Source organism: Oncorhynchus tshawytscha, linkage group LG27 (assembly GCF_018296145.1).
Source record: "Oncorhynchus tshawytscha isolate Ot180627B linkage group LG27, Otsh_v2.0, whole genome shotgun sequence".
Lineage (NCBI taxonomy): Eukaryota > Metazoa > Chordata > Actinopteri > Salmoniformes > Salmonidae > Oncorhynchus > Oncorhynchus tshawytscha.
Genome location: NC_056455.1, coordinates 8749523 through 8776198, shown reverse-complemented (window position 1 = coordinate 8776198; position 26676 = coordinate 8749523). Strand labels below are relative to the sequence as shown.

The 26676-nt window shown below is 43.6% G+C and overlaps 1 protein-coding gene across 7 annotated transcripts; it reads left to right on the top strand.

Moving 5' to 3' along the window:
* Positions 1–164: 164 nt before the first annotated feature.
* Positions 165–26458, top strand: LOC112225989 (signal transducer and activator of transcription 3-like). 7 transcript variants are annotated; one of them, XM_042307545.1, is made up of 24 exons: positions 172–204; positions 334–394; positions 10545–10694; positions 13257–13593; positions 13695–13776; positions 13971–14104; positions 16034–16185; positions 16432–16590; positions 16808–16900; positions 17051–17110; positions 17227–17256; positions 17378–17471; positions 17563–17610; positions 17780–17863; positions 18895–18993; positions 19164–19299; positions 19485–19537; positions 19646–19740; positions 20037–20176; positions 20345–20563; positions 20746–20788; positions 21575–21637; positions 22831–22928; positions 23028–26458. In XM_042307545.1, exons 3-24 carry the CDS (start codon positions 10567–10569, stop codon positions 23102–23104), a joined length of 2424 nt encoding a protein of 807 aa, XP_042163479.1. In that variant the 5' UTR covers positions 172–204; positions 334–394; positions 10545–10566; the 3' UTR covers positions 23105–26458. The 7 variants fall into 7 exon arrangements, with proteins under 7 accessions (XP_042163482.1, XP_042163481.1, XP_042163480.1 ...); XM_042307548.1 differs by having other exon boundaries at positions 165–394; positions 14004–14104; positions 23052–26458; XM_042307547.1 differs by having other exon boundaries at positions 165–394; positions 14004–14104.
* The last annotated feature ends 218 nt before the right edge of the window (positions 26459–26676 follow it).

The window sequence follows — 26676 nt, the reverse complement described above, 5'->3', positions numbered from 1 at the left end:
GTGTGATTTCATGGAACAGCCTCCGTGTCGCGCGCAATGAACACTACACTCACAACCACCCTTTAGCTTTAATCCCGCCTTCTTGCAATATCCTACACAAAGATTGGACGAAATTGCGTTCTCGTCTTCTGTTGCATCCTAGTTATGTCAATCAACGCTTTCTTGACGTTTGTCTGCACTCAGGTTGGAATTGGAAAACTAATGGTCTGTGTGTACAATACTGCGACATTGAAGTAGGCTAAAGTTACTGTAGTTGCGATTGTTAGAAATACAGTTTGGTTAAAAGTTCTCGATTGTCCTGTACAATAAGACATTTCGTTCTGGTGGTTTAAGGGTGGTGGCTGGCTACGATTTGACGGGATCATTTTTCTGACACTTTCCCGTGGACAGTAGGGTAAGTGGGCGGTCGCAGACCCCTTTGCTTTGTATCATTTATACATCATATTGTGGTTGGGCCATGAGAGTAAAGTTTTAAAAAACACATTATAGTCGTGTGTGGTGGGCGAGCAGCATCAATGTATTATCAGATTGAGAATCTCACTCGACGCAAAGTAACTGGAGCTACGTCCTCCACGCTATTACATAAATCGCCAAAAGTTTAATCACACTGTTTCGCAAATAGATTAGGCCTACCAGTCGTTGCAGCTGTTGTTGGTTATACGTTTGCTTTCAAAGGATAGCATACTCCGACCGTTTATGCCTAATTCGTGTGTTGATGTGCTGGCCATTTCTTCAAGGATGATATTGCACATTTTTATGAAGTTGCATGTGCAACCATGTTGGGATGCTAACTTCGGTCAAAGCCACATGCAGTGGTGCAGGTTGTAATGACCACTCTCATGTGGGCATGTCACGGCCATTTGATCCATCAAACGGTGCTTGGGGAAGTCATCACGTCAACCATGCATGCCTCCAGGTTTGCAACAACCAGTCTACAGTTTGAGGGATTACAAACACACACAGCCAGTGACATGTGTTAGTGGATGCCAAGGGAAGGCCAAAAATGACCGATAAAAAAACAACAACACTGATTTCGTCTCTGTTACATAATTTTCCTACGTTCAGCCTCTTGCGAATTGAATCTATCAGGAAGAAAGCATCAGAGCGATCAAAACAGCCTCTGGCCTCACTTGACAAAAAAGTATAAGCAATTAGCCAATCAGCGTTGAGTTCAACTGTGAATGGTCCTGGCGCACCTCCTTTCGTTATAAGGAGTCAACATGTTTTTCTACTTGCACGAAGGTGCGCGCACACACACACACAGAGTAATTAGAACCATGGACAGCTTACTTTAATTGGACCAAATGGTTTTTTGGTATCTTTTAGTTGTCACTGATGTTGAAATGGTGCTGGAATAGTGGAGGCAGCTCCTGTTTTCTTTGTGACTTGCGGTAACTCTGGTTTTAAATCAATAGTTGTTTAGTGGTCTGAAAATGTCGGAAACATTACCTTGCTTGACCATGGTGTAGGTCAGGTTACTGTACATGCAATATGCTTTGTGAACTTCACTGGACAGGGGTAGCTATCCGGTTTTGTGATAAAACAAAGGTGTGGTTGAATTTATTCTGCCACTGTGTCTTCTTATTGTCTCGGCCTTTAGGCCCACAGTACCAGTCAAAAGTTTTTTTAAATAAATATATTTGACCTTTATTTAACTAGGCAAGTCAGTTAGGAGCAAATCATTATTTTCAATGACTGCCAAGGAACAGTGGGTTAGCTGCCTGTTCAGGGGCAGAATGACAGATTTGTACCTTGTCAGCTCAGGGATTTGAACTTGCAACCTTTCGGGTACTAGTCCAACACTCTAACCACTAGGCTACCCTACTGCCCCAGATTGTTCAAAGTAGTCATCCGTTGCCTTGATGACAGCGTTGCCTTGATGACAGCGTTGCCTTGATGACACTCTTGACATTCTCTCAACCAGTCTTCGTGAGGTAGTTAAAAGTTAATTTGTGGAATTTCTTTCCATAATGCATTTGAGCCAACGGTTGTGTAGTGACAAGATAACCCTATTTGGTAAAAGACCAAGTCTGTATTATGGCAAGAACATCTCAAATAAGAAAAGAGAAATGACAGTCCATCATTACTTTAAGACATGAATGTCAGTCAATCCGGAAAGTTTCTTCAAGTACAATCGTAAAAACCATCAAGCGCTATGATGAAACTGGCTCTCATGAGGACCGCCACAGGAAAGGAAGATACGGAGTTACCTCTGCTGCAGAGGATAAGTTCATTAGAGTTACCAGCCTCAGAAATCGGCAATTAACTGCACCTCAGATTGCACCTCAGAGTTGAAGTACAGACACATCTCAACATCAACTGTTCAGAGGAGACTGTTAATCAGGCCTTCATGGTCTAATAGCTGCAAAGAAACCACTACTAAAGGACACCAATAATAAGAGACTTGCTTGGGCCAAGAAACACGAGCAATGGACATTAGACCAGTGGAAATCTGTCCTTTGGTCTGATGAGTCCAAATTTGAGACTTTTGGTTCCAACTGCTGTGTCTTTGTGAGACACAGAGTAGGTGAGCGGATGATCTCCGCGTGTGTGGTTCCCACCGTGAAGCATGGAGGAGGTGGTGTGATGGTGTGGGGGTGCTTTGCTGGTGACACTGTCAGTGATTTATTTAGAATTCAAGGCACACTTAACCAACATGGCTACCACAGCATTCTACAGCGATACGCCATCCCGTCTGGTTTGCACTTAGTCCCACTATCATTTTGTAACAGGACAATGACCCAAATCACACCTCTAGGCTGTGTAAGGGATATTTGACCAAGAAGGAGAGTGATGGCAGGCTGCATCAAATTACCTGGCCTCCACAATCACCTGACTTCAACCTAATTGAGATGTATTCGACCTTTTATTTAACTTGGCAAATCAGTTAAGATCAAATTCTTATTTACAATGACTGCTTACCCCGGCCAAACCCTCCCTTAACCCGGACATGTCCGAGTCAATTGTGCGCCGGCCTATGCAACTCCCGATCACGACCGGTTGTGATACAGCCCGGGATGAAACCAGGGTCTGTAGGGATGCCTCTGGTACTGAGATGGTTTGGGATGATTTGGACCGCAGAGTGAAGGAAAAGCAGCCAACAAGTGCTCAGCATTTGTGGGAACTTCTTCAAGACTGTTGGAAAAACATTCCTCATGAAGCTGGTTGAGAGAATGCCAAGAGTGTGCAAAGCTGTCATCAAGGCAAAGGGTTGCTACTTTGAAGAATCTAAATATAAAATATATTTGGATTTGTTTCACACTTTTTTGGGGGGGGTTACTACATGATTCCATATGTGTTATTTCATAGTTTTGATGTCTTCACTATAATTATACAATGTAGAAAATAGTCAAAATAAAGAATAACCCTGGAATGAGTAGGTGTCAACTTTTGACTGGTACTTTACATATCACGGTCGCAAGGCATATGAATTGTAGTACGGCTTAGTGGGGAAAAAGTCCCTACATACATACAATCGTCCTATTTGTCATCTTTAAGTTGTTTACATAGCATTGACGAGTGAATGTAAAACTGTAAGGTTGTCGCTGATATTGTTCCTTATCTTGTCCAATGGTATAATGACACTGCATCAGGAAACACTTACCGGAATCTAGTAATGCATTTTCCTGGAATCTCTTCCTCAAATAATGTTTCCATTGTCCAATGTTCTCGTTTAGCTTTTGTGGTGCTTTTATGAGGGTGCTTTTATGATAACTAAAAGGTGTTTTTCTCTTGTTGTTTCCTGAATATTATATCTAAATATCATTGTTTTAAATTGCTGGGGTTTTTTACATTTATTTAAACAGTTTATGGGCACAGTTTATCTAAACATTTAATCCAGAACAAAATGATCCTGTGTTGTGTCAAATTTCCCCATTTCAAATGGTTTGCTGTTTAAGAAGACACAAAGACAATATTTCAACCAAATGTTATCGTATCACATAACATGATCTGTGTTGTAGCATAAGATGCGGTTAGAGATTTGCTTTCATTTTGTCTTTAAACTACATCCAAATATGAGGACGGACCACATCGGAAGGGGGAGCTAAACACAGGATGATTTTGATCTGGAAAAACTGGTCCCTGGTGACTTAAAGGAGAAGCAACTGCTTACTGCATCGAGTCAGACTTTGATACTGTAGTGAGGTGTAGAAAACTGTTATACCTTCTCTCTGAGTTAGAGAAATATGGGGTTTAACAGTTCACCGCATGGCAATGCTCGTTTTTAGAAAGTAAGATACAGTAACATTATTTCTGTTACATAGAAAGTACTAGGCCCATGCCTAGTTACAGACAGTGCAAAGGATGTGGCTGCTTTTCATGGCCCTCACGACTGACGCTTTCTAGTCAAATTGTTATCTTTAGCTGAACAATGCAGACTAGATTCCTTGACAGGCTGATCCCACCTCCCGTACTGTACAATGGACAGTGTACAGTACGACATTTTTTTTTTTTTTTGACAAACAGTGCTTAGACATGCAACAAATGTTTTTATGGTGTAGCCTACCCATAGTGGCTGCAGAGAGATACTGGTGATGAAATGAGTGGTGCCTTGCTGCAGTACGGAATGTTTCCTGTTCTTGAGACCTCCAGTTCTCTCAACACCGGCTCAGTGAAAGTCAGTTCATGTTGACTTGCTTCTGTAGGCCAAGGCTGTAGAGATCCCCAGGCCTGTCTGGTGTTGTGCCACTGTTCACACAGCTGTGTTGTTAACCCTGGTGGAGCTCGGTGTTTCTGTGGCTCTCTGTCGTCTGCCTGTGCATTCCACGCCACTCTGTAATGGCAATGATGGGACAAGTGCTGCTCAGACAAAAGCTCTGCTCTTTTTCAGTTGTCTATGGAGAACTAGAGTGAAGTCAGCAGTCTTTATAGGCACTGGTAATGCCCACTTTGGATATGATCCGGATGGAGTGGTGTTGTCATATGTTCCTTTTCATTCTCTGAGTGTGACTGAGTATTGTTCTGAAATCCAATCTTTAGTTAGTAAAAGATACTTTTAATATAGAAAAGCTAAACTAAATTATAATTTGATCTCTGAGAAATTAAGCTCATTGATTGCACCCAAATTGGCCTTTTAAAAATTGTTTTTTTATAAGATTCAGATAATAGTCAAATATAGTACCCAACATCTGATTTGGACCAAACTTCTTCCTACCAATGAGTAAGACATGAGAAATTCCCCCCCATTACCAGAAGCTACCCATGGATTCAGGGTCAGGTTGAACAAAGGAAGTTTCTGCTTTTTAGTTGTTCATCGATCTTGTCATCTATATTTTATGGGTTTTGACTGGGTTGTCACCTGTTGCCAAAGAGTTGGCTGTTTTGAGCTCCTGTAAATTACAAGCTTAGCTGTTCATTAACTAACATGGGATCCATTTAAGCCCATGCACTTTGTATGACTTGAGGAAGTTGAAAGAAAACAAGTAATTGAATGGGAAGGTGACAGTTTGAGTTTTGACACATGATGATGAGTCAGCTCAGCTGCTCTGTGTTGTGGTTTGAGTCTAGTTTTTGTATGTAGCACAATCTCACTCCAGGGGTGTATTCATTACGCCTTGCAATGGAAACCATTTACCGTTTAAGAACCAAACGGAAGCAAACAAAGCAAACCAAACCAAAAGATTTTGCAACCGAACCAGCGTAATGAATACACCCCAGGCAGGATGATGCACCTGTTTCCGTCAGTGTAGTGAAAGAGGAATGAGGAAAGGTGACATGTCTAACATGTGAAATGAGTAGGGGTGCCCTCTAACTTTCCTCACTTTCCTTTTCTCAAATAAACTTGTAATGTAGTGGACCCTCACAGCAGAGTTTAGTAGAGCCCTGGGACAACATGTCACTGTAGCCTAAGCTCTCTCGAAATGAGCACCTGAACAAACCCTGGAGCAGGTATTTAACCAATATGAATGTCACTCCATAATCAATACATCTCAATAGTTTAAACATCAATGGCCAATACATAATACATTTGAACATATCAGGACATATTTATCACACACAGTCAACGAATAGCGTTATTAGGAAAACGCCCCTCAACATAACATACTAATTACTGAGCATGCAAACCTGCTAGGTACATATGCAGACGTGACCGACCCGGTCGCACTAGTCTGAACCCGCGGTGGTGAGAACAGAGCCCTACGTACCTGGTTTGAGGAGTTAGCGAGAACTTTGGTCAAGTTCAACTCGGAATAACCAGTACCACGAAAATGGCTCATGTTTTAATGAGGTGCTGTGGAAGTATTTCCCCCTTTCTAATTGTCTCTACTTTTGCATATTTTTGATACTGAATGTTATCAGATCTTCAACCAAATCCTAATATTAAATAAAGGGATACTGAGTGAACAAATAACACAACAATTACATATTTAATTTATTTCATTAAAAAAAGTTGTGCAATACCCAATGCTCCTGTGTGAAAATGTAATTGACCCCTTACACTCAATAACTGGTTGTGCCACCTTTTGAACTGCAATGACTCCAACCGAACACTCCCTGTAGTTGATCAGTCTCTCACGTTGCTGTGGAGGAATTCTGGCCCACTCTTCCATGCAGAACTATTTCATTGGATGTTCTTATAGGCACTTTAGTATTGCCAGTGTAGCAGTAATAGCTTCCGTCCCTGTCCTCGCCCCTACCTGGGCTCGAACCAGGAACACATTGACAACAGCCACCCTCGAAGCATCGTTCCACAAAAGCCGCGGCCCTTGCAGAACAAGGGGAACAACTACTTCAAGGTCTCAGAGCGAGTGATGTCACCGATTTGAAACGATATTAGCGCGCACCCCACTAACTAGCTAGCCATTTCACATCGGTTACACCAGCCTAGTCTTGGGAGTTGATAGGCTTGAAGTCATAAACAGCTCAATGCTTGAAGCACAGTGAAGAGCTGCTGGCAAACACACAAAAGTGCTGTTTGAATGAATGCTTACGAGCCAGCCAGACTCAGTCAGACTGCTCTATAAAATCATAGACTTAATTATAACATAATGACACACAGAAATACAAGCCGTAGGTCATTAAAATGGTCAAATCCGGAAACTATAATTTTGAAAAACAAAATGTATTCTTTCAGTGAATTATGGAACCGTTACATATTTTATCTAACGGGTGGCATCCCTAAGTCTAAATATTGCTGTTACATTGTACAACCTTCAATGTTATATCATAATTATGTACAATTCTGGCAAATTATTTACGGTCTTTGTTAGGAATAAATGGTCTTCACACAGTTCGCAACGAGCCAGGCGGCCCAAACTGCTGCATATACCCTGACTGCTTACACGGAACGCAAGAGAAGTGACACAATTTCCCTAGTTAAAAGAAATTAATGTTAGCAGGCAATATTAACTAAATATGCAGGTTTAAAAATATATACTTGTGTATTGATTTTAAAGAAAGGCGTTGATGTTTATGGTTAGGTACACACAGAACTGCTTTAACTCTTCGACATTTGGTGCTTTTTTTCGCGAAAGCGCTTGTTAAATCACCCGTTTGGCGAAGTAGGCTGTGATTCGATGAGAAATTAACAGGCACCGCATCGATTATATGCAACGCAGGATAAACAAGCTAGATAAATTAGTAATATCATCAACCATGTGTAGTGAACTAGAGACTATGTTAAGATTGATTGTTTTTTATAAGATAAGTTTAATGCTAGCTAGCAATTTACCTTGGCTTCTTGCTGCACTCGCGTAACAGGTAATCAGCCACAATCAGTGTCCAAAAATGCCGATTACCGATGGTTATGAAATTGTTGTTGAAATCGGCCCTAATTAATTGGCCATTCCGATTTAATCGGTCAACCTCTAATCTTTATGTAGACTTGATTGTGTGATTTGGATCATTGTCTTGCTGCATGACCCAGCTGCGCTTCAGCTCACAGACGGTTTTTACTTTTGACTCATCTGTCCATAGAACATTCTTCAAAGAGTTTTGATGATCAACCAGATGTTTTTTGGCAAACTTGAGTCAACTTTTTGGATGAGTCTCAACCAAACACCACATTCCACAGTGAGAACCTCAACCTCATGTGGTTTGGCGATGCTTTGCAGCCTCAGCACTTGGACGACTTGACTTAATAGAAGGAACCATGAATTCTTCTCTGTATCAGAGAATTCTACGGGAGAATGTCCATCCATCTGTAAGCTGAATCGCAGCTGGGTCATGCAGCAAGACAATGATCCAAAACACACAATCAAGTCGATATGAAAATGGTTAAAAAGCAACAAATTTGAAGTTTTTGAATGGCCTAGTCAAAGTCCAGACCTAATCCCAATTGAAATGTTGTGGCAGGGCTTGAAAACTCTCAAATGTCGCTGAGTTAAAGCAGTTCTGTGTGTATAAAAAATAAATGGTAATGACCGAATGCGTTTAACTTCACACACAGTAATACTTTTGTATGACTTCAAGGGATACTTTGTCATTGTATCTACTTCTCCAGAGTCAGGTGAACTCGTGGATACCATTATTATGTCTCTGCGTGCAGTTTGAAGGAAGTTGATAACTAGCGTTAGCGCAATGACTGGAAGTCTATGGATATCTGCTAGCAAGCATTGGCTGCAGGCTGACTTCGGTTGTCAATTGGACAGTGTTTCCTCCGACACATTGGTGCAGCTGGCTTCCGGGTTAAGCGGGCGGGTGTTAAGAAGTGCGATTTGGCGGGTCATGTTTCAGAGGACGCATGACTCTACTTTCTCCTGTCCAGAGCCCATTGGGGGAGTTGCAACGATGAGACGAGATCAAATTTGGGGAGAAGAAGGGGGTAAAATACAACACAACAAAAAAGCTTTAGCAAAAGGTATATGCTTGTTCATGCTAGCAACATAACAAACAATGGCAAACATTTGCAATTTGTCACTGGTGCTCTTCAGTGTACATCATCACAAGCTTTTTTTTGTGTGATCTTGTGGCTCAACCTCTGCTTGCATTAGTCACATGATTTGACTGACTTTTCATCATATTTGTGGAATCGACTGGAATTATAAAATGTTATTTATTGGCCTTATTCCAGTCTGACAGGAAGTGGACAGGGTAAGGAAAGTAGAGGCGAAGTAAACCAGGATTGCAATCAAATCTACCAATTGCCAATACAAGCAGTAAAGGTCACAGGCAATTTCAACTCATTGTTTCACCTGCGTAGGACAAGAGGAAGTGACATTTTTATAAATGAGGATTCGTCCCAAATGGCAACCTATTCTCCATAGTGTACTTCTTTTGACCAAGGCACAATGAAAATCTTGCCATTTAGGACGCAACCCTAGGTTTCTCTGCAAAGCCAGATGCGATTGGAGCATGTTTGTTCACCTGTCATCCAAGGAATTGAGTCTTTGTGATTGGATAAGTTCTGTTATCTGAATCTGTCAATGGAGCATATCAGATATGAGGACGCAAAGAATGGAAGAAATATCAAATCCCATGATTTAAAATGTTACCCTAACTGTACAGTTTGCTCCTCTGTTTCTCTTTTCTCAATTTCCTTACATCTAGCCTGCAGTAAAAAAAAAAATGGTCTTGCTACTGTATAGGGACTTGTTATCAGGACCGTTGTAGCCTAACCACCACCTTGCAAGTTATTGTGCAATTGAGCTACTAGGAGAACATTGTGTTCCTTCCTGTGTCCAGTAAAATAAGAAGGGTGGCAGATGTTTGCTGATGACTGTGTTATTTCTTTCAGGGCTGGGGGGTGATGCTCTGTAGTTCTCTACCTTTTTCACTGGTTGTAATTAGGATTTTGTCAAGGCTTTTAGGAAGTACACTGTAATGTAGGAAAAATACCAGGCCTGGGTTAGCATGGCTGCTCAAATAACTCACTGAAATCATGACCGCTGTTTATGGAAAATCACTTTCACTTTGAAAATATAATTACACTGTTATGGAAGGAATGTGGAGCAGAAACCGTTTTGTGCTAACATGCTGACGGTGTCATCTGCATTACATGACCTACATAATTCAATGGTTTGCTGACGATGACAACAGTGACATTCTATTCAACTGGGAATGAATATCAATGATGTGGTTCCTGTTTACTTTGAAGTCTGAATAGTTTTCTAGTAATGCTGAATAAATCTGCTCGCATCAGACCTGGGCTGGAGGGAGACCAAAGGGTTTCTATCTGGCTCACCTTGCCCAACGGGGAGGCCAAAGGCCAGGGTTTATTTTGGTTTATGTTTCTCGGTGAAGGCTGTGCGTTGAGTTGAACAGGATGTCTCTGTGTTTATAGGAAGCTGGCTGAGGTACCATCAGATACTTTTGTCTTCGGTTTCTGAGGTTTTCCTGTCAGGGCGAATATGACGTTTGTCTATACATGCTCTCATCAGATTCAAGACAATCAGAGTTAAAACAAATGATCAAGGTATTGGAAATGTTTCAGTGTAGAGACATACTGTACGGTGGCCTCAAGGTTTCGTCCTGCTTTGGCTAGCTGTCAAGAGCCGATCATTGTCTCGATCACACCTGTTCCCCTCATTAGTATCTAGCTTCCTTGTGTCTTCCTTGCTTTCCATTTCTTCCTCAAACTATTTCCACGTGTGTGTCCTATACAGGGTTGTGGAGGCAGCTGGCAGCATGGCCCAGTGGAACCAGTTGCAGCAGCTGGAGACCAGGTACCTGGAGCAGCTGTACCACCTGTACAGCGACAGCTTCCCCATGGAGCTCCGGCAGTTCCTCGCCCCCTGGATCGAAAGCCAGGACTGGTGGGTACTTTCCTAGTTCCTGTGGTTCACGACACCACTACAGAATGGGTACCTAGTACCTACAGTTCACTAACACCACTGCTGCTGGCAACACTCGGCAGGATGACATGGCTCATTGTTGTGCTTGCTCATTCTGTTTGTTAGTAGTGGGGAAGGAAATATGTCATCCGCTCACGCTCATTGTGGCATTGATTTTCCTCTACAATCGTTTTGATTTATTTTGAAGTAGCATCAACAACATTAGACTGTTAGCAGGGAACACGTCATACACATTTGCCCATTGTGGAAGTGTTCAATAAGTGACTTTTTGGACCTGAATGCCAAAACCTTCAAGGGGTTACGGTTCTCAAAGTTGACCTATTTTGCGTACCTCGAGACATTTCCTCATCACTGGAAAAGATAAACGGCTGAGATTAATCTAATTTAAAAGCTTACGAACAGGGTTGTCAAACTATTTTATCATTTCATTTTTTAACCTTTAACGTCAATTATCAAAAAAACGTGTTTAAACGCCAGAAACGTTTACCACAAAGATGGTTGTCGGTCCACACACACACATCAGAGACTCTTGACTTAATGGGGATATGTTTTCAATTATACTGTCAATCATCCATTAGAAACCTATTGAAATATACATGATAGAATAGACATGACCATTTTTAAGTTGACATTCGTTGGTGGGTGGACCGGCAGTCCTCTTTGTGGTAGTAATTACACTGAACAAAAATATAAACGCAACATGCAACAATTTTGAAGATTTTACTGAGTTACAGTTCGTATAAGGAAATCAGTCAGTTGAAATAAATACATTTGGCCCTAATTTATTGATTTCACATGACTGGGAATAGGGATATATCTGTTGGTCACAGACGCCTTAAGAAAAGCTAGGGGCGTGGATCAGAAAACCAGTCAGTATTTGATGTGACCAGCATTTACCTCATGCAGCGCGACACATCTCCTTTGCAATAGAGTTGATCAGGCCATTCTATGAATTCTATTTCTAGGATTGAAATGACACCCACCCTGTATTCAACAGCATGCTATGTCTCAACCAACGGCGACACAACACAAACACCTCAGAGGATCTGAAGTAGGGTCTAAGCTACAACGAATGCCAATATGAAAAGAATCAGTGTTCACACGTTTTTAGGTAATTGATGTTAAAGATAAAAATATATATTGTTTATTATTTTATTAATAAAAACAATTATTTGACAACACTTTTTAATTTATATCAAACTCAACTGTTGATATTTTCCAGTGATGAAGACATGGATGTCTCATAGTGTGCTGGGGCATGCCAAATGGTTCAACTTTGAGCATATTTTGGCATTGTTTTGGCATTCGGGTCCAAAAAGTCACTTTCTGACCGCCATGTTATGGCATTGTTTTGGCATTCGGGTCCAAAAAGTCACTTTCTGACCGTCATGTTATGTCATTGGCAGACATGTATGGACAGTTTTGTTTTCAGCAAAAGTGATGTTGTCAAAAAGTGACTTCAAATGGATTTACCCAAAAGCTATTTCAGTTCCCAAACTTCCTTGTTACCGTAAAAGTCTGCTCCCTTTGTCCGCATTTTGTTACCTTACAGCCTTATTCTAAAATGGATTCAATTAAAACATTTCATCATCAATCTACACACAATACCTCATAATGACAAACGCAGGTTTTTAGAAATGGTTGTTTTTTATAATGATTAAAAAAACTGAAATGCCTTAGCATTAGTATTCAGACCCTTTGCTATGAGACTCAAAATTGTGTGCTCAGTGCATGTCAGAGCAAAATCCAAGCTATGAGGTCAAAGGAATTGTCCGTAGAACTCCGAGAAAGGATTGTGTTTAGGCACAGATCTGGGGAAGTATACTAAAAAAAGTCTGGAGCATTGATGGTCCCCAAGAATACGGTGTCCTCCATCATTCTTAAATCGACGAAGTTTGGAACCACCAAGTCTTCCTGGAGCTGGCCACCCGGCCAAACTGAACAATCGATGAAGAAGAGCCTTGGTCTGGGAGGTGACCAAGAACCTGATGTTCACTCTGACAGAGCTCCAGAGCTCCATCTCCAGAGCTCCATCTGCAGAGAAGAATGGGAGAAACTCTCCAAATACAGTTGTGCCAAGCTTGTAGCGTCATACCCAAGAAGACTCAAGGCTGTAGTCACAGCCAAAGGTGCTTCAACAAAGTACTGAGTAAAGGGTCTGAATACTTATGTAAATGTGATATTCCAGTAAAAATATATATATACTTTTGCAAACCTTTCTAAAAACCTGTTTTTGCTTTGTTGTTATGGGCTATTGTGTGTAGATTGATGGGGGGGGGACGACAACTGAATCCATTTTAGAATACGGCTGTAACGTAACGATGTGGAAAAAGACAAGTCGTCTGAACACACTGCGTTCGGAAAGCATATCATATCTTATCTGTGGATTTGTTTTTTACAATGCGTTTGAGTAATAACTAGAGATATGAACATTTATTAGAGGCTAGGTTGTTACTATAGGTTGTTCTCAACACCCTACCTGGTTAATTAAATCAAGATAATACAAGAAAATGTGCTATGCAGGGCGTACGCAGCGAACAAGGAGTCCCACGCCACGCTGGTGTTCCACAACCTGCTGGGGGAGATTGACCAGCAGTACAGCCGCTTCCTGCAGGAGAACAACGTGCTCTACCAGCACAACCTGCGGCGCATTAAGCAGCACCTGCAGTCCAAGTACCTGGAGAAACCCATGGAGATCGCCCGCATTGTAGCCCGCTGCCTCTGGGAAGAGCAGAGGCTGCTGCAGACCGCCACCACCGCCGCACAGGACGGAACGGCGTCTCACCCGTCTGGCACTGTGGTGACGGAGAAACAACAGATCCTGGAGCACAACCTGCAGGACATCAGGAAGAGGGTGCAGGTGAGACTGCACGTTTAGTCCAAAGAATATGTGGTTTTACACAGGCTTGTTATTTAATACCTCATTTGATTTACATGCTTTGCGTTTTTACTTTGCTATAGGATATGGAACAAAAGATGAAGATGCTTGAGAATCTCCAGGATGATTTTGACTTCAACTACAAGACCCTTAAAAGTCAGGGTGGTAAGTTTCACTTTTAATATTACAATTCTAGATGTATTTTTATAGAATTTTATTGGAATTTATGGATAGGATATGAATCTGTTAGAGGCTCTAATTTTATACTCTACTACTACTATTGATTTAGCTTGTTCTTGTTTTGAAACTCTGGCCCGCCATCAAATACTACCAAATATCACTGACTCTTAAATCTACAGATAACCCACCCAACTCCTCTCCTATTTGCTCAGAGTTGTCCCAGGACATGAATGGGAACAGCCAGGCGGCAGCCACCCGGCAGAAGATGTCTCAGCTGGAACAGATGCTGAGTGCTCTGGACCAGCTCAGGAGGGTAGGGCCCTTGTACACCCCTCCTTAGTGTCCATCTGACCCAACATCGTACATCCTCTCTTCGAGGGTCCTAATACCCTGAATCAGTATAGTCCGAATTTCTGCGATAAGTAGGAGAGGCTAGTTGACATTCTGCTCGAACCTCCTACGTGTGTGCAATAAATGACATAAACCTGCATATTTACATGTTGTTGAATAGTAAGCTGTAGAATTGGGTTAGTCATTCTCTAATTCTCAGCAGCAAGCTGAAACTGTCTGGCCCAAGCAGGGGGGCGTGGCAGCCCCGACAAACATTTGTACTCAGCAGCAAGCTGAAACTGTCTGGCCCAAGCAGGGGGGCGTGGCAGCCCCGACAAACATTTGTACTCAGCAGCAGCAAGCTGAAACTGTCTGGCCCAAGCAGGGCGGCGTTGCAGCCCCGACAAACATTTGTACTCAGCAGCAGCAAGCTGAAACTGTCTGGCCCAAGCAGGGCGGCGTTGCAGCCCCGACAAACATTTGTACTCAGCAGCAAGCTGAAACTGTCTGGCCCGAGCAGGGGGGCGTTGCAGCCCCGACAAACATTTGTACTCAGCAGCAAGCTGAAACTGTCTGGCCCAAGCAGGGGGGCGTTGCAGCCCCGACAAACATTTGTACTCAGCAGCAAGATGAAACTGTCTGGCCCAAGCAGGGGGGCGTGGCAGCCCCAACAAACATTTGTACTCAGCAGCAGCACCTTTCACTACACATGCAGAGATCTGTATGTGTGTCGATATTAATGTGTGCTCGATCATTCATTTTCAATTGAGTTAAATTAATATTCATGCTGCTGTCAGGCGTTAGATATTTATGAGCAAGATGAGGAGGGTGATAATGGCTGTCAAATTTTGGAGAATGTGGGGCTGGAGACTATTTAGTAAAAAAAAAATCCCTGAGGCCAAAATTGTAAAACAAATTCACTAATCATGTTGTCTAACATGATAATCATGCGGAAGATATAATCGTACCCTCGGTTCGAGAAGTGGGCCAGCAACCGGAGGGTTGTCGGTTCGAATCCTAGTGCTGGCAGGGAGTGGGCTGGCAACCGGAGGGTTGTCTGTTCGAATCCTAGTGCTGGCAGGGAGTGAGCTGGCAACCGGAGGGTTGTCGGTTCGAATCCTAGTGCTTGCAGGGAGTGGGCTGGCAACCGGAGGGTTGTCTGTTCGAATCCTAGTGCTGGCAGGGAGTGAGCTGGCAACCGGAGGGTTGTCTGTTCGAATCCTAGTGCTGGCAGGGAGTGGGCTGGCAACCGGAGGGTTGTCTGTTCGAATCCTAGTGCTGGCAGGGAGTGAGCTGGCAACCGGAGGGTTGTCTGTTCGAATCCTAGTGCTGGCGGGGAGTGAGCTGGCAACCGGAGGGTTGTCTGTTCGAATCCTAGTGCTGGCGGGGAGTGAGCTGGCAACCGGAGGGTTGTCGGTTCGAATCCTAGTGCTGGCAGGGAGTGGGCTGGCAACCGGAGGGTTGTCTGTTCGAATCCTAGTGCTGGCAGGGAGTGAGCTGGCAACCGGAGGGTTGTCTGTTCGAATCCTAGTGCTGGCAGGGAGTGGGCTGGCAACCGGAGGGTTGTCTGTTCGAATCCTAGTGCTGGCAGGGAGTGAGCTGGCAACCGGAGGGTTGTCTGTTCGAATCCTAGTGCTGGCGGGGAGTGAGCTGGCAACCGGAGGGTTGTCTGTTCGAATCCTAGTGCTGGCGGGGAGTGAGCTGGCAACCGGAGGGTTGCTGGCATCAATATCGCAGGTGCAAGGAACTTAACCCCCTAAACTGCTCATTGGGCGCTGCACTGCGGCTGATGTCCATCTCGTGTGGATTAATAAAATATATCTTAAAAGTAATTTCAGAGCCCCCTGAATGTCACTTTAACACTGGTTATATCAGTGTCTGAAGGATGTGTTGTTGTCCCTCTCTGTTGTAGCAAATCGTGACTGAGATGGCAGGGCTGCTGTCAGCCATGGACTTTGTACAGAAGAACCTGACAGATGACGAGCTGGCTGACTGGAAGAGGAGGCAGCAGATTGCCTGCATCGGAGGACCACCCAACATTTGCCTGGACCGCTTGGAGACATGGTCAGTTACCATTAGTAGCCTTTACTTTCCACGTTAAAATCATTTTCTGTGCCCTCCCCATGACTGTACACTATCTATTCCCCCCCAACACTCACGTAGAGTAAACGTCAGAGGCGAAGAAGGAGAAGTTGCTGTTATTTGTAGTCAATGCAAGACACCATAAGATGAAATTGTAGTTCCAAATTTGTTTAACAAACAGGGTAGCACTGCCATAATGACGGACCTAGATTAACCTTTGACCTCTAGGATTACTTCCCTGGCTGAGTCTCAGCTGCAGATCCGCCAGCAGATCAAGAAGCTGGAGGAGCTCCAGCAGAAGGTGTCCTATAAGGGAGACCCCATCATCCAGCACCGGCCCGCTCTGGAGGAGAAGATAGTGGACTTGTTCAGGAACCTCATGAAGAGGTGGGGAGCTTCTCCAGATCGTTTGGATATTTATTATCGGATCGAATTTGCATAATATTCAGATGTTTTGGATACATGGCATAGCCTTTGGCAAATATGGAGATATTTTTACATTTTATTAGGATGGGCATTAGATGAGGCTTCAGAGTTTTGTTTATCACAGACTTCCACCATTGTGCCCTAATGCACCGCCTCTTATCTGGCCATTGTGTTGCAGTGCGTTCGTGGTGGAGAGGCAGCCTTGTATGCCCATGCATCCAGACAGACCACTGGTCATCAAGACAGGTGTGCAGTTCACCAACAAAGTCAGGTAAGAGGGGCTGCGGGACTCCATGTTTCAACTCCGTGCCCCCAGTTGATGCCTATGTTGAATACAAAACGGCCTTATTTGATGTCTTTGGCGTTTTGCTTTATGTGCTCTCACCAAATGTGATTTTCCAAAAATGTTCTCTCTTTTCAGATTACTGGTGAAGTTTCCAGAATTGAATTACCAGCTGAAGATCAAAGTTATTATTGACAAGTGAGTTTTGCATGCCTTGTGTCCATCACTCCCACGATCATGTCTTATTTGCATCGAACACGACGATCGACTCAGTCCCAGGGAAGGTGAATTGACCTCTGTTGTTTGTTTCTCAGGGAATCTGGGGACGTGGCAGCCATTCGAGGGTAAGTGACTTTTATGTTATGTTGAAACCCTTTGTCTCCTAACCTATCAATCTTAGAATGTCCCTTTTGCCATGGATCCTGTGAATAACCGACCCTACCTGCTGTCCCCTGCTTCTCCCAGGTCCCGAAAGTTCAACATCCTAGGTACCAACACCAAGGTGATGAACATGGAGGAGTCCAACAATGGCAGTCTGTCAGCAGAGTTCAAACACCTGGTGAGTGAATACCTGTTAGTCAGTATAGTGGTGAGTCTAGTGTGGTACTGTACAGTATGTTGCTTGACTGATAACTGCCCTTCTCTTTCAGACCCTGAGGGAACAGAGGTGTGGCAATGGTGGCAGGACCAACAGTGATGTGAGTCCCACACTCAATCTTGAATGCTCCTTTTCTTATGGTGACTGTTGTAGCTATACTGTTAACTTAAACGTATCATTTTGGGAGTTTATAGTACTATTGTCATCAGTATTGATAGTAGCAGTAGCATCAATCGACCTTTAACCCTGACTGTCCTGTTCCTCCCCAGGCCTCCCTGATCGTTACAGAGGAGCTCCACCTCATCACCTTTGAGACAGAGGTCTACCACCAGGGCTTGAAGATCGACCTGGAGGTGAGACCTAGCTCCGCTCTCTACCTGTGTGCACACAGGCTGCGTGGGGAGTTGCTGTTGTGCTTCCTAACTCCAAGGCGGTCTTTGTCAAGTCTCATTATGGCAACACCAAACACTCAGCATGTAGTCCCCTGACTCCACCTTAATCCTACGTCAGCAGCAATTACACGGAGATGAGATATTTAAGGCCACGAGTTGGCTCTGCCACACACGCAAGCCAATAGACAAAACAGTCATTATCATTAGCTTGATGGTGCCCTAGGCTTCCAGGGGCCTGGCTCTGCTCTCCCCATGCACCGAATACCAATGAGCTGATTCAGTAATCACACTTGTTCTCCGTGCTTCCCTACTGTTGCTGCTCCTCGCCCCATCATCCGTCCCATCCACCCCCTGCCGGTGCAGCGAGTCCAGGGGTAATCCGTCTCTGACCTGTTCTATACCTCCCTTACCACCACCATGGTTCCTCCCTCTGATATCACCGTAGCTGGTCCAAGCCCCCTGCTGTGACACAGGAATCATTCATCTAATGGTTATGTCCTGCCCCCCCCAAACACAGCAGTGTGAAAATGCATTAGCTGGGATAATTAACACATTAGCATTGAGAAATGGAGGGAAATAAGTGTGGGTGTGTGAGAGGGGGTTTGGCACACCCACGTTGTGAAATAATTCATCACAGCACTCCGTCTTCTATAAACGACACCATTTAGCGAGGCGAGGGGTGCTGCTGTGTGATTTTAAGACTTCATTCTCAGTGAGGGACTAAGCACCCCACGTCTCTGCCATGTCACTCAGGACACTGACAGCTTTTCCTCCCGTACGGCCGACCACTTTGTCACAGCAATCCAAAGAAGAATAGAATTAAAGGAATGTGTTAAATGGCATTTCATGTCGGACTTGAATAGAATGACCTAACAACCTAGGTTAGTTTTGAAAGCCTGGCAAAAAGGTGCTACTGCACCATACGTGTGTATCTTAATTGATCCTATGTCCAGGTTAACCATTCTTCATGCGTTTTCTCTATGGTCCATTAGACCCATTCTCTACCAGTGGTGGTCATCTCCAACATCTGCCAGATGCCCAACGCCTGGGCCTCCATCCTGTGGTACAACATGCTGACCAACCACCCCAAGGTAAGACTGCTGGCGCCACCTCGAGTTCGACCGCTGTCCTGTAACTACAAATAGAGTCTTACTGATGTCATCTTTACTGTGTCATACCTTCTTGGCAGTGGCGTCCGCCTTGGAGAGGGTTGGGTGCGAAATCCACCCTGACCTCCTCTTCCTGTTGTCGTGTCCTATAGAATGTGAACTTCTTCACCAAGCCTCCTGTGGGGACGTGGGATCAGGTAGCGGAGGTGCTGAGCTGGCAGTTCTCCTCCACCACTAAGAGAGGCCTGACCATCGAGCAGCTCACCACCCTGGCTGAGAAACTACTAGGTGAGGAACCTTTCTGTCTGCAACTCTACCTTCATCTGCATTGGATGGCTCCAAAGCAATAGAATGATGTCTATCACAGAACATTGAATGAGAGTCGGAATGAGTGCCCACTCTAGAAAATGTATTTCTATGGATGGTCTGTACGGCGTCAATGCCTACTAAATGTGTTTGTGTTGTTTGTCTAGGGCCGTGTGTGAACTACTCTGGATGCCAGATCACCTGGGCCAAGTTCTGCAAAGTATGTCCTTGCCCAATCAGTCTCTCTTGAGATGTTGTTATAGCTATCTATCTATCTGTCGTAAACAGCTTCACAGTTTGACTTGATTAGTTCCTCCTTTGTCCTCAGGAGAACATGGTGGGGAAAGGCTTCTCTTTCTGGGTATGGCTGGACAACATCATTGACCTGGTCAAGAAGTACATCCTGGCTTTGTGGAATGAAGGGTGAGAGGTCGCTTCTGTTTGTTTACCGACTTGTTACTGGAACAGCTGGGCAAAATCCAAGTTGGAAGGAGTGGAGTTCATGACATTGAGTTCATATGAGCACTGCTGAGAACTGTAATGCTGAGCCGTTGAACCCTAGAGTACAGGTTTTAGGCTTAAATGCACAAGTGTAAAGTGTCAAGTGTAATGGAGTTAAATTGTCTCCCTTTCAGTCTTTCTCTGTCCTATCTGGTGTAAGTGACCATAAAAAAAAAAACGGCACATTTTCTCTCTGCTCTCTTTCGGTCTGTTTTTAGGTATATTCTGGGTTTCATCAGTAAGGAGAGGGAGAGGGCCATCCTGAGCCCTAAGCCTCCTGGTACCTTCCTGCTGCGCTTCAGTGAGAGCAGTAAGGAGGGAGGCATCACCTTCACCTGGGTGGAGAAGGACATCAGTGGTAAGAGGGCAGTGTGTTGGGCTGGCTGGCGCTCTGTCTGTCTTTCTCGCTTTTCTATTGTGCATGTCAATTTGGTCTTTGTCCATGTTGCATGTTATTTAGTTTAATCTCATTATTGCTCTTGTGACATGGTTTCGTATCCCTCTCACTCTCTCTGTGTGTCGTTAGGGAAGACTCAGATCCAGTCGGTGGAGCCTTACACCAAGCAGCAGCTCAACAGCATGTCCTTTGCGGAGATCATTATGGGATACAAGATCATGGACGCCACCAACATCCTGGTGTCTCCGCTGGTCTACCTCTTCCCAGAGATCCCCAAGGAGGACGCCTTCGGGAAGTACTGCCGACCGGAAGCTGCTCCAGAGGCGGAGCTCGGCGACCCGTGTAGTAGTAAGTCAATCAGGAGGTTTTAGCGTATTGTCATGGAAACTGCGGGATGAGTTAATGGAAGAAGATCTGGATGTACCTCCATAATGAATACTTCTTTACCGTTTTGGAGGTTGGTGCTTTGTGAGATGGGGAATATTTTGATCTGTGTGTACGTTAAAACGTGTTCTGGTTTTCTCCCGCAGCCATTCAACCATACTTAAAGACAAAGTTCATCTGTGTAACCCCGTAAGTATCCACTTTCCTTGAGAGCTGTTAGTGCTCACTTCCCTCAAAGGAGTTAATGCTCCTAAGTGACTTCACACTAGGTTGTGTAATGGAAACTGGGACAGTCATGTTGCAAAATGTTCAACTTTTTTTTCCTTCTTTTTTCTACAAAATATTTGATTGTCCTCCAACATCCCCTCGTTGGCTTCCTGTAAGGATGGGGCGGGTGGGAGTTTTACCCTGGAAGAGTGGTTCCCAGATCGTTCCTATATAGTCATCACCAACAAACAGACAGACGGATTCACTATTAGTCAGTGTCTTTCCCTTATTTATACAGTCGTTGGTCTGGCCTGGGAACAGGAAGTACAGGACTGTAGGCAGGCAAAGTGTACACGTCTCTCTAGACAAAGCAGAGTGGAGGAAGCAAGTAACGATCCCCAGACAGGCATACAGATTACTTTAACACCACTAGAACCAAATAGAAAGCTTTCCTTGCACTTCTAGGGGAACAGAAAGAGTGTGTGTGAGGTGTTCTGTAGCCCATGCAGTGCTCTCTATTCTGGGACGGAGTGGGTGTGTATGAGTTTAGCAGAGGGATCAGAAGGGTGTGTATACTGGCTAACCCAGGGGCGGAGGTACTGTTTTCGGGGTGTGTAGCAGCGTTGGGAGAGGTTTGCTCAGTGAGAACCTGACCTGTCTCTGTAGGATTAGATGAGTATGTGTGTACTACATAGGTAGAGGTGTTTGTTTGGGTGGAGGGGGGTGTTTGAGAGGATTGCTCAGTGAGATCCTGACCTGTCTCCGTAGGTGCCCTTCCGTGTTCATGGACTTTCCGGACAGCGAGCTGCTTGGGAACGGGATATTCCCTGGGTAGGCAGTGGGGGCATGTAGGGCTGTGTGTGTGTGTGTTTCTCTACGTATGTGTGGGTGAGACTCAGACAGGGAATGGTGTAATAAGTCTCTCAGCCTCTTCATTTAGACCCACACCCCCACTGTTCTGTTTCTAACTCACTGCCACTCTCCTTGGTTCTAACACCAGAGCAGCTTCCAGTCATATTGTATTCAGCCATTTTTGAGTTGGGTTCATCCTACTTGAAGATGGCCTCCCTTTCCCAATCACATCCTCAGTAGATCATTCACCTTTTAAACTCCCTGTTAAGTCTACGTACTGGTGTCATGACCCCTCCCATTAAAATCAGTCCACGCTGGCCACGTTTAGTTTACAGCTTGATAATGGTAAAACGGTCCCCACTTCACAGTCCATTATGAACGGGCTAGAACAGCAGGAGGGGAGAAGAGGCTGTGGATTGATAGGCTGTAGACTGAAGGGCTCATTAGAAGTGCCTTCAGTGGAGATGAACTCCTAAAGGCCAAACGTTGGTCCTTCCTTTAGTTCTCCACCGCGCGGGAGGTTAGTGGCACCTTAATTGGGGAGGACGGGCTCGTGGTAATGGCTGGAGTGGAATCAGTGGAATGGTATTAAATACATCAAACGCATGGTTTGATGCCATTCCATTCGTGCCGTTCCAGCCGTTATTATGAGCTGTCCTCCCCTCCGCAGTCTACACTGTTCTCCACCTATGACTATAGTAGTAGGTTGTTGTGAGACGTCATGCACTTTTTTAGAACAGAATGTCTGTCAGGGCTGTAGAGGGTTTTGGTGTGTTTCTGCCCACTGGCCTGCCTGCTCTTAACAAGCTAGATTGTCTAGAATACTTGTCATTAACATTCCCACTAACTAACTGCTCTCCTTTGCCCCTTTCTTTCTGCTATTGTCGTCTAACTTCAGTCATACGCTGGTCAAAAGGAAGCACATTGACACATAGTGGCTGAACGGTCCCAACCTGTCACTAATCCGACCCAGTCAACACTGAACTGCTTGACTCATGTATTTAAACCTGTAATACTGTGTGTACATGTAATAATGTGGAGTGTTGTCCTCGTCTATGGTGGCGTAACAGCAGTGATGATGTGGTGAAAAGGACCTAGAGATCTAATCACTATGATGTCTGTATGTGTGTTAACATGTTTTCTCCCTCTTCTCCTGTATTGTCTTGTTGCAGCACCAACTCTGGTAACACCAGTGATCTGTTTCCCATGTCCCCTCGCACCCTGGACTCTCTGATGCACAACGAGGCTGAGGCCAACCCTGGCCCGCTGGGTAAGTCCTGACAGATACTAATACACACACACACACACACATGCACATACTCGTACTGTGCTTGCGTGTGAAGCAAGGTTTAACTTGTTTTAATGGCAGCCCTCTTGCTTTCTGTCTTCCCAGACTCCCTCACTCTGGACATGGAGTTGAGCTCTGACGTGGCGTCACCCATGTGAAGAGACGAATGAACCAGACTAATTTTTAAATCTTTTAACTCCCCGTTTTCTTAAAAAATATATATTCCACAGTTACCTCTGTCCCATATTGTGAAAGGGAACAAGATACATTACATTCTTTTACCTTTCACCTTTACGCCTCAAACACACCTACAGCGTACGTACCTAAATGGTCCGCAGCAACATCTGGATATGTGTGCAGCAAAAGTTCAACTTTCACCTTCTGCTACCATTTCTGTCAAGCCATCTATGCATACAGTTTGATGCCTACTTTAGATAAAGGCAAATGCAGCGTTCCATTGGAAATTAATGTTCTTTTGGTGTACCAAAATGCAATTACGCTATCGGTGTGATCGAGGCGTTGGTGTCAATGTTTTTGAAAAGCCATGTCTCACTCCCTGTGGGTGTTTCACAAAATACCTTATTTAATTTGTATAAAAAATGTTTTATACAAAAGTATATTTTTGTTTCCTTGACTTCCTTTAAAATGGTTTTGATCTTAACCTTCATTTATGAACCAGCGCTTTTGTTTTTATACGAATGCCTAAAGAGGAAGATTGCAGTCTAGCTTTTCAAAGATAATAAGTTATTATTTGTTAGCGTCATAGTTCTCAATTACCTATTCTATAACCTTTTTGGTAGTCTGTCTGTTTGTCCCATGTCATTCTCTATTCAAGGGGACACCTGTATCTTTATTTTTATTTGATTGAGAAATATCCTTGTTCCAATCTTTCCTGTTGTATCTTATTCCTTATTACAAAAAACCTGTATCTAGAATCTCACTGTGACAATGAGTCAATAATATGATGCGTTTATAAAAACCAAGGAGATGAGAACCAAAGGTCACAGGTGAATTTGTTAATTGAACATTCATTCATATAGGTAATTTATGTGAATGGCACTGGTTTTTGTTTTAGGTGTCTGAAATGGCGTTGATGATGACATGATATTTCTCTGACCTTCTCTCCTCTCAGCCTGGGCTCAACCCCGCTCTCAGCTGGCAGGCAGCATGTCTCAGTTGAAGGGAAGATGCTGATTCCTTCCCTGGATTGTAGAGCACGTTGATGTTTGTCATGAATCTTGCCCTGAGCAATTTCCACTAGCTGGACATTTAAAATTGGCGATGTAAAAATGTACTTTTTTTTTCTTTAATTTAAAGTTAGGGTTAGGCATTATGGTTAGGTTTGGGTTTAAAATCTGATGTTATGACTGGCTGTGCCAGCTAGTGACCACTGCAGAGCTGCCTCCAGGACAAGATTGATGACAATGAATGCCAACCTGCTATTGTAGATAGAAATGTACATTCTTCTTTGGTGTTTTGAATTCATACACACCCCCTCCGTCCTTCATAGTCTGTCATAATGTGAATACCACTTGTTTTCATTAAACCATCAAACACCAGATTATCATTGCAACAGTGCTGCACTAGTCTGTGCCTAAATTGTTTATGTAGTGCATAAATGGTTAATGTAGTGCCTATCTCATACCGTATTAATGATTTATTTTAAGCCAACACTTGTATGTGTTGACCTTGTTTTTTTGTAATTTGCATATTGTTAGTATCAATTTCTAATGATATTTCACTATTCTGTTTGACTGTATATGGGTATCATGTGATGCCACATCATAAACAACACGACACTTGTCCATCACTTCCTGAGTTAAGTGCTCAGTTGAATCGGTAATTGAGTTCACTCTGTAGATGTTATTTGAAAACAAGCTATCTGTAAATTATGCTGCAACTAATCTTATATTTGTTTAAAAATCATAAAAAGAAGAAAAAAATGTATCTCTCATGGACTCATGTTTGCCTATCTTGTTATGCGATTTTCCATGTTTGAGGTCTTTTTTTATTTTTACCGGTGAGCCAGTTACATTTAAACGATGCATCTTTACATATGTCGAACATGTGTCGAATATGGTAGTGAGACGAAGCCCACTGGCGGGCAGTGGAGGAGATGGATTTTGGGCGAAATTTTGCACATTTTCTCATCGATTAAACATTTGATCTCAATACAGTTTTAATGTTACTAAAACTATAATATATTTTGAGTGGACTATGGTTTGTAGACTTTTTACCATTTGCAAACGTTTTAAAAAGTCGCATTATTTAGGAAGCGTGCAAAGGCGAATTGAGTTATGCACACGCGCACCTCAAAGTAGGCGTTCCCTAACGGAAATATGCAGATAATGTAAAATGTTGGTACTAAGATCTCGACATTAAAAACGTTAACATTAATGGCATTTGTTGAATTGCCTTAGATTAATTCTGACTATTTTGGGGAAGTTGCTACAGCGTCTCAAAATGGACAAGTACTACTATTGCCGCTTTTTCTCGTTTCTCACGCGAATGTATTTTGTTAAGGGAGCATGCGAGTGCACTCGTTCGGTTCGGTGTCAGCCCAACTGAACTGAAGCATGCGAACGCCTGAGCTGATCAGAAAACACTTGTATGAGTGATAGTATGTTGGATCAATAGGAAATTCATCAGGGATGTCTGCCGCTCTGCCTTAATTTACCAGTGCCTTTACCCTGGGCTTTAATCTATAGCTGTGAGACTAGCAACATCAGAAAAAAACACACACCAAAATGACTGACTTTGTCTATGGGATAGAAATTCTGCATAAAATGTAAATGCTTTGGAATGTTATTTGTCAATTCTTCTGGAGTTTTGACTCTTTCAAAACGATACCGAGTGGTCTTCCATTGCCTTTCTGTACGTGGTGAAAGTGGAAATCCCGTAATATGACGGCACGTTGAACATGTGCTTGCTACTTCACTACCCTGAGAAAACCCATCTGCCGCGGTATCGCACATTCACGGCGCAGTAGCATACTATATGCACACAGGTCTGGTCTGGGGTTTCCACCGTTGTTTCACTTATTTAACGTTACATTGTCTATAGTTGTCCCGTTGAGTCACTCCTTGACGTAAACTGGTCTGAAATGGCAGATGTGAAATATAGTATTTTTCGTATCATTCTAGTCTCCTCACATACTTTATTTCTGTCTGTCGATGTCTCTCTTATTTTGTCCCTGATAGGAACTAGCCTTCCCCCTATCCTGCTACGCGTGGAGAGGGAGACTGAGAGCGTTGCCTTTTAATTAACATCAGCAGCTGCTGACTCAGCAGTTTCTGAAAGCAAGATGTCACCCCTCCAGCCTGCCTGGCCAGCAGCCAATCCGTTTGGAGAATCGATTCCATTTTAACAGTGTGCTGTGAAATGGCCTGATGTATGGCTGGGGTTGTGTGTGTGTGTGTACAGAGGCCCTAGTGGAGTGTGTTTTCTGTTGTTTCCTTAACCTTTTTTTTGTATGTGAAACGGAAGTTAGAAATAATAAAAATGTGTTCATACTTTTGCCTTATTTGTCTTGAGAAATGTTGGTTGGCAATTCCCATAACACTTCCACTTCCAGCTGCTGCCTTTGGCCAAGTGACGGTCATTAAGTCTGAAAACTCTCATGTTTACAATGCCTAGCAGCATACCAAATGACACCTACAGAGGAGGAAAATGGACCTTGGACCAAATTCTGCTTCACAAATTAGTCATTAGCATCTGAATCGTTTTACAT

Coding starts and splice junctions, on each gene's coding strand:
- LOC112225989 (XM_042307545.1), top strand. CDS start 10,567: ATGGCCCAGTGGAACCAGTTGCAGCAGCTGGAGACCAGGTACCTGGAG. Junction 16,901..17,050: donor CAGTTCACCAACAAAGTCAG/GTAAGAGGGGCT, acceptor CTCTCTTTTCAG/ATTACTGGTGAAGTTTCCAG. Junction 20,177..20,344: donor GGTGGAGAAGGACATCAGTG/GTAAGAGGGCAG, acceptor GTGTGTCGTTAG/GGAAGACTCAGATCCAGTCG.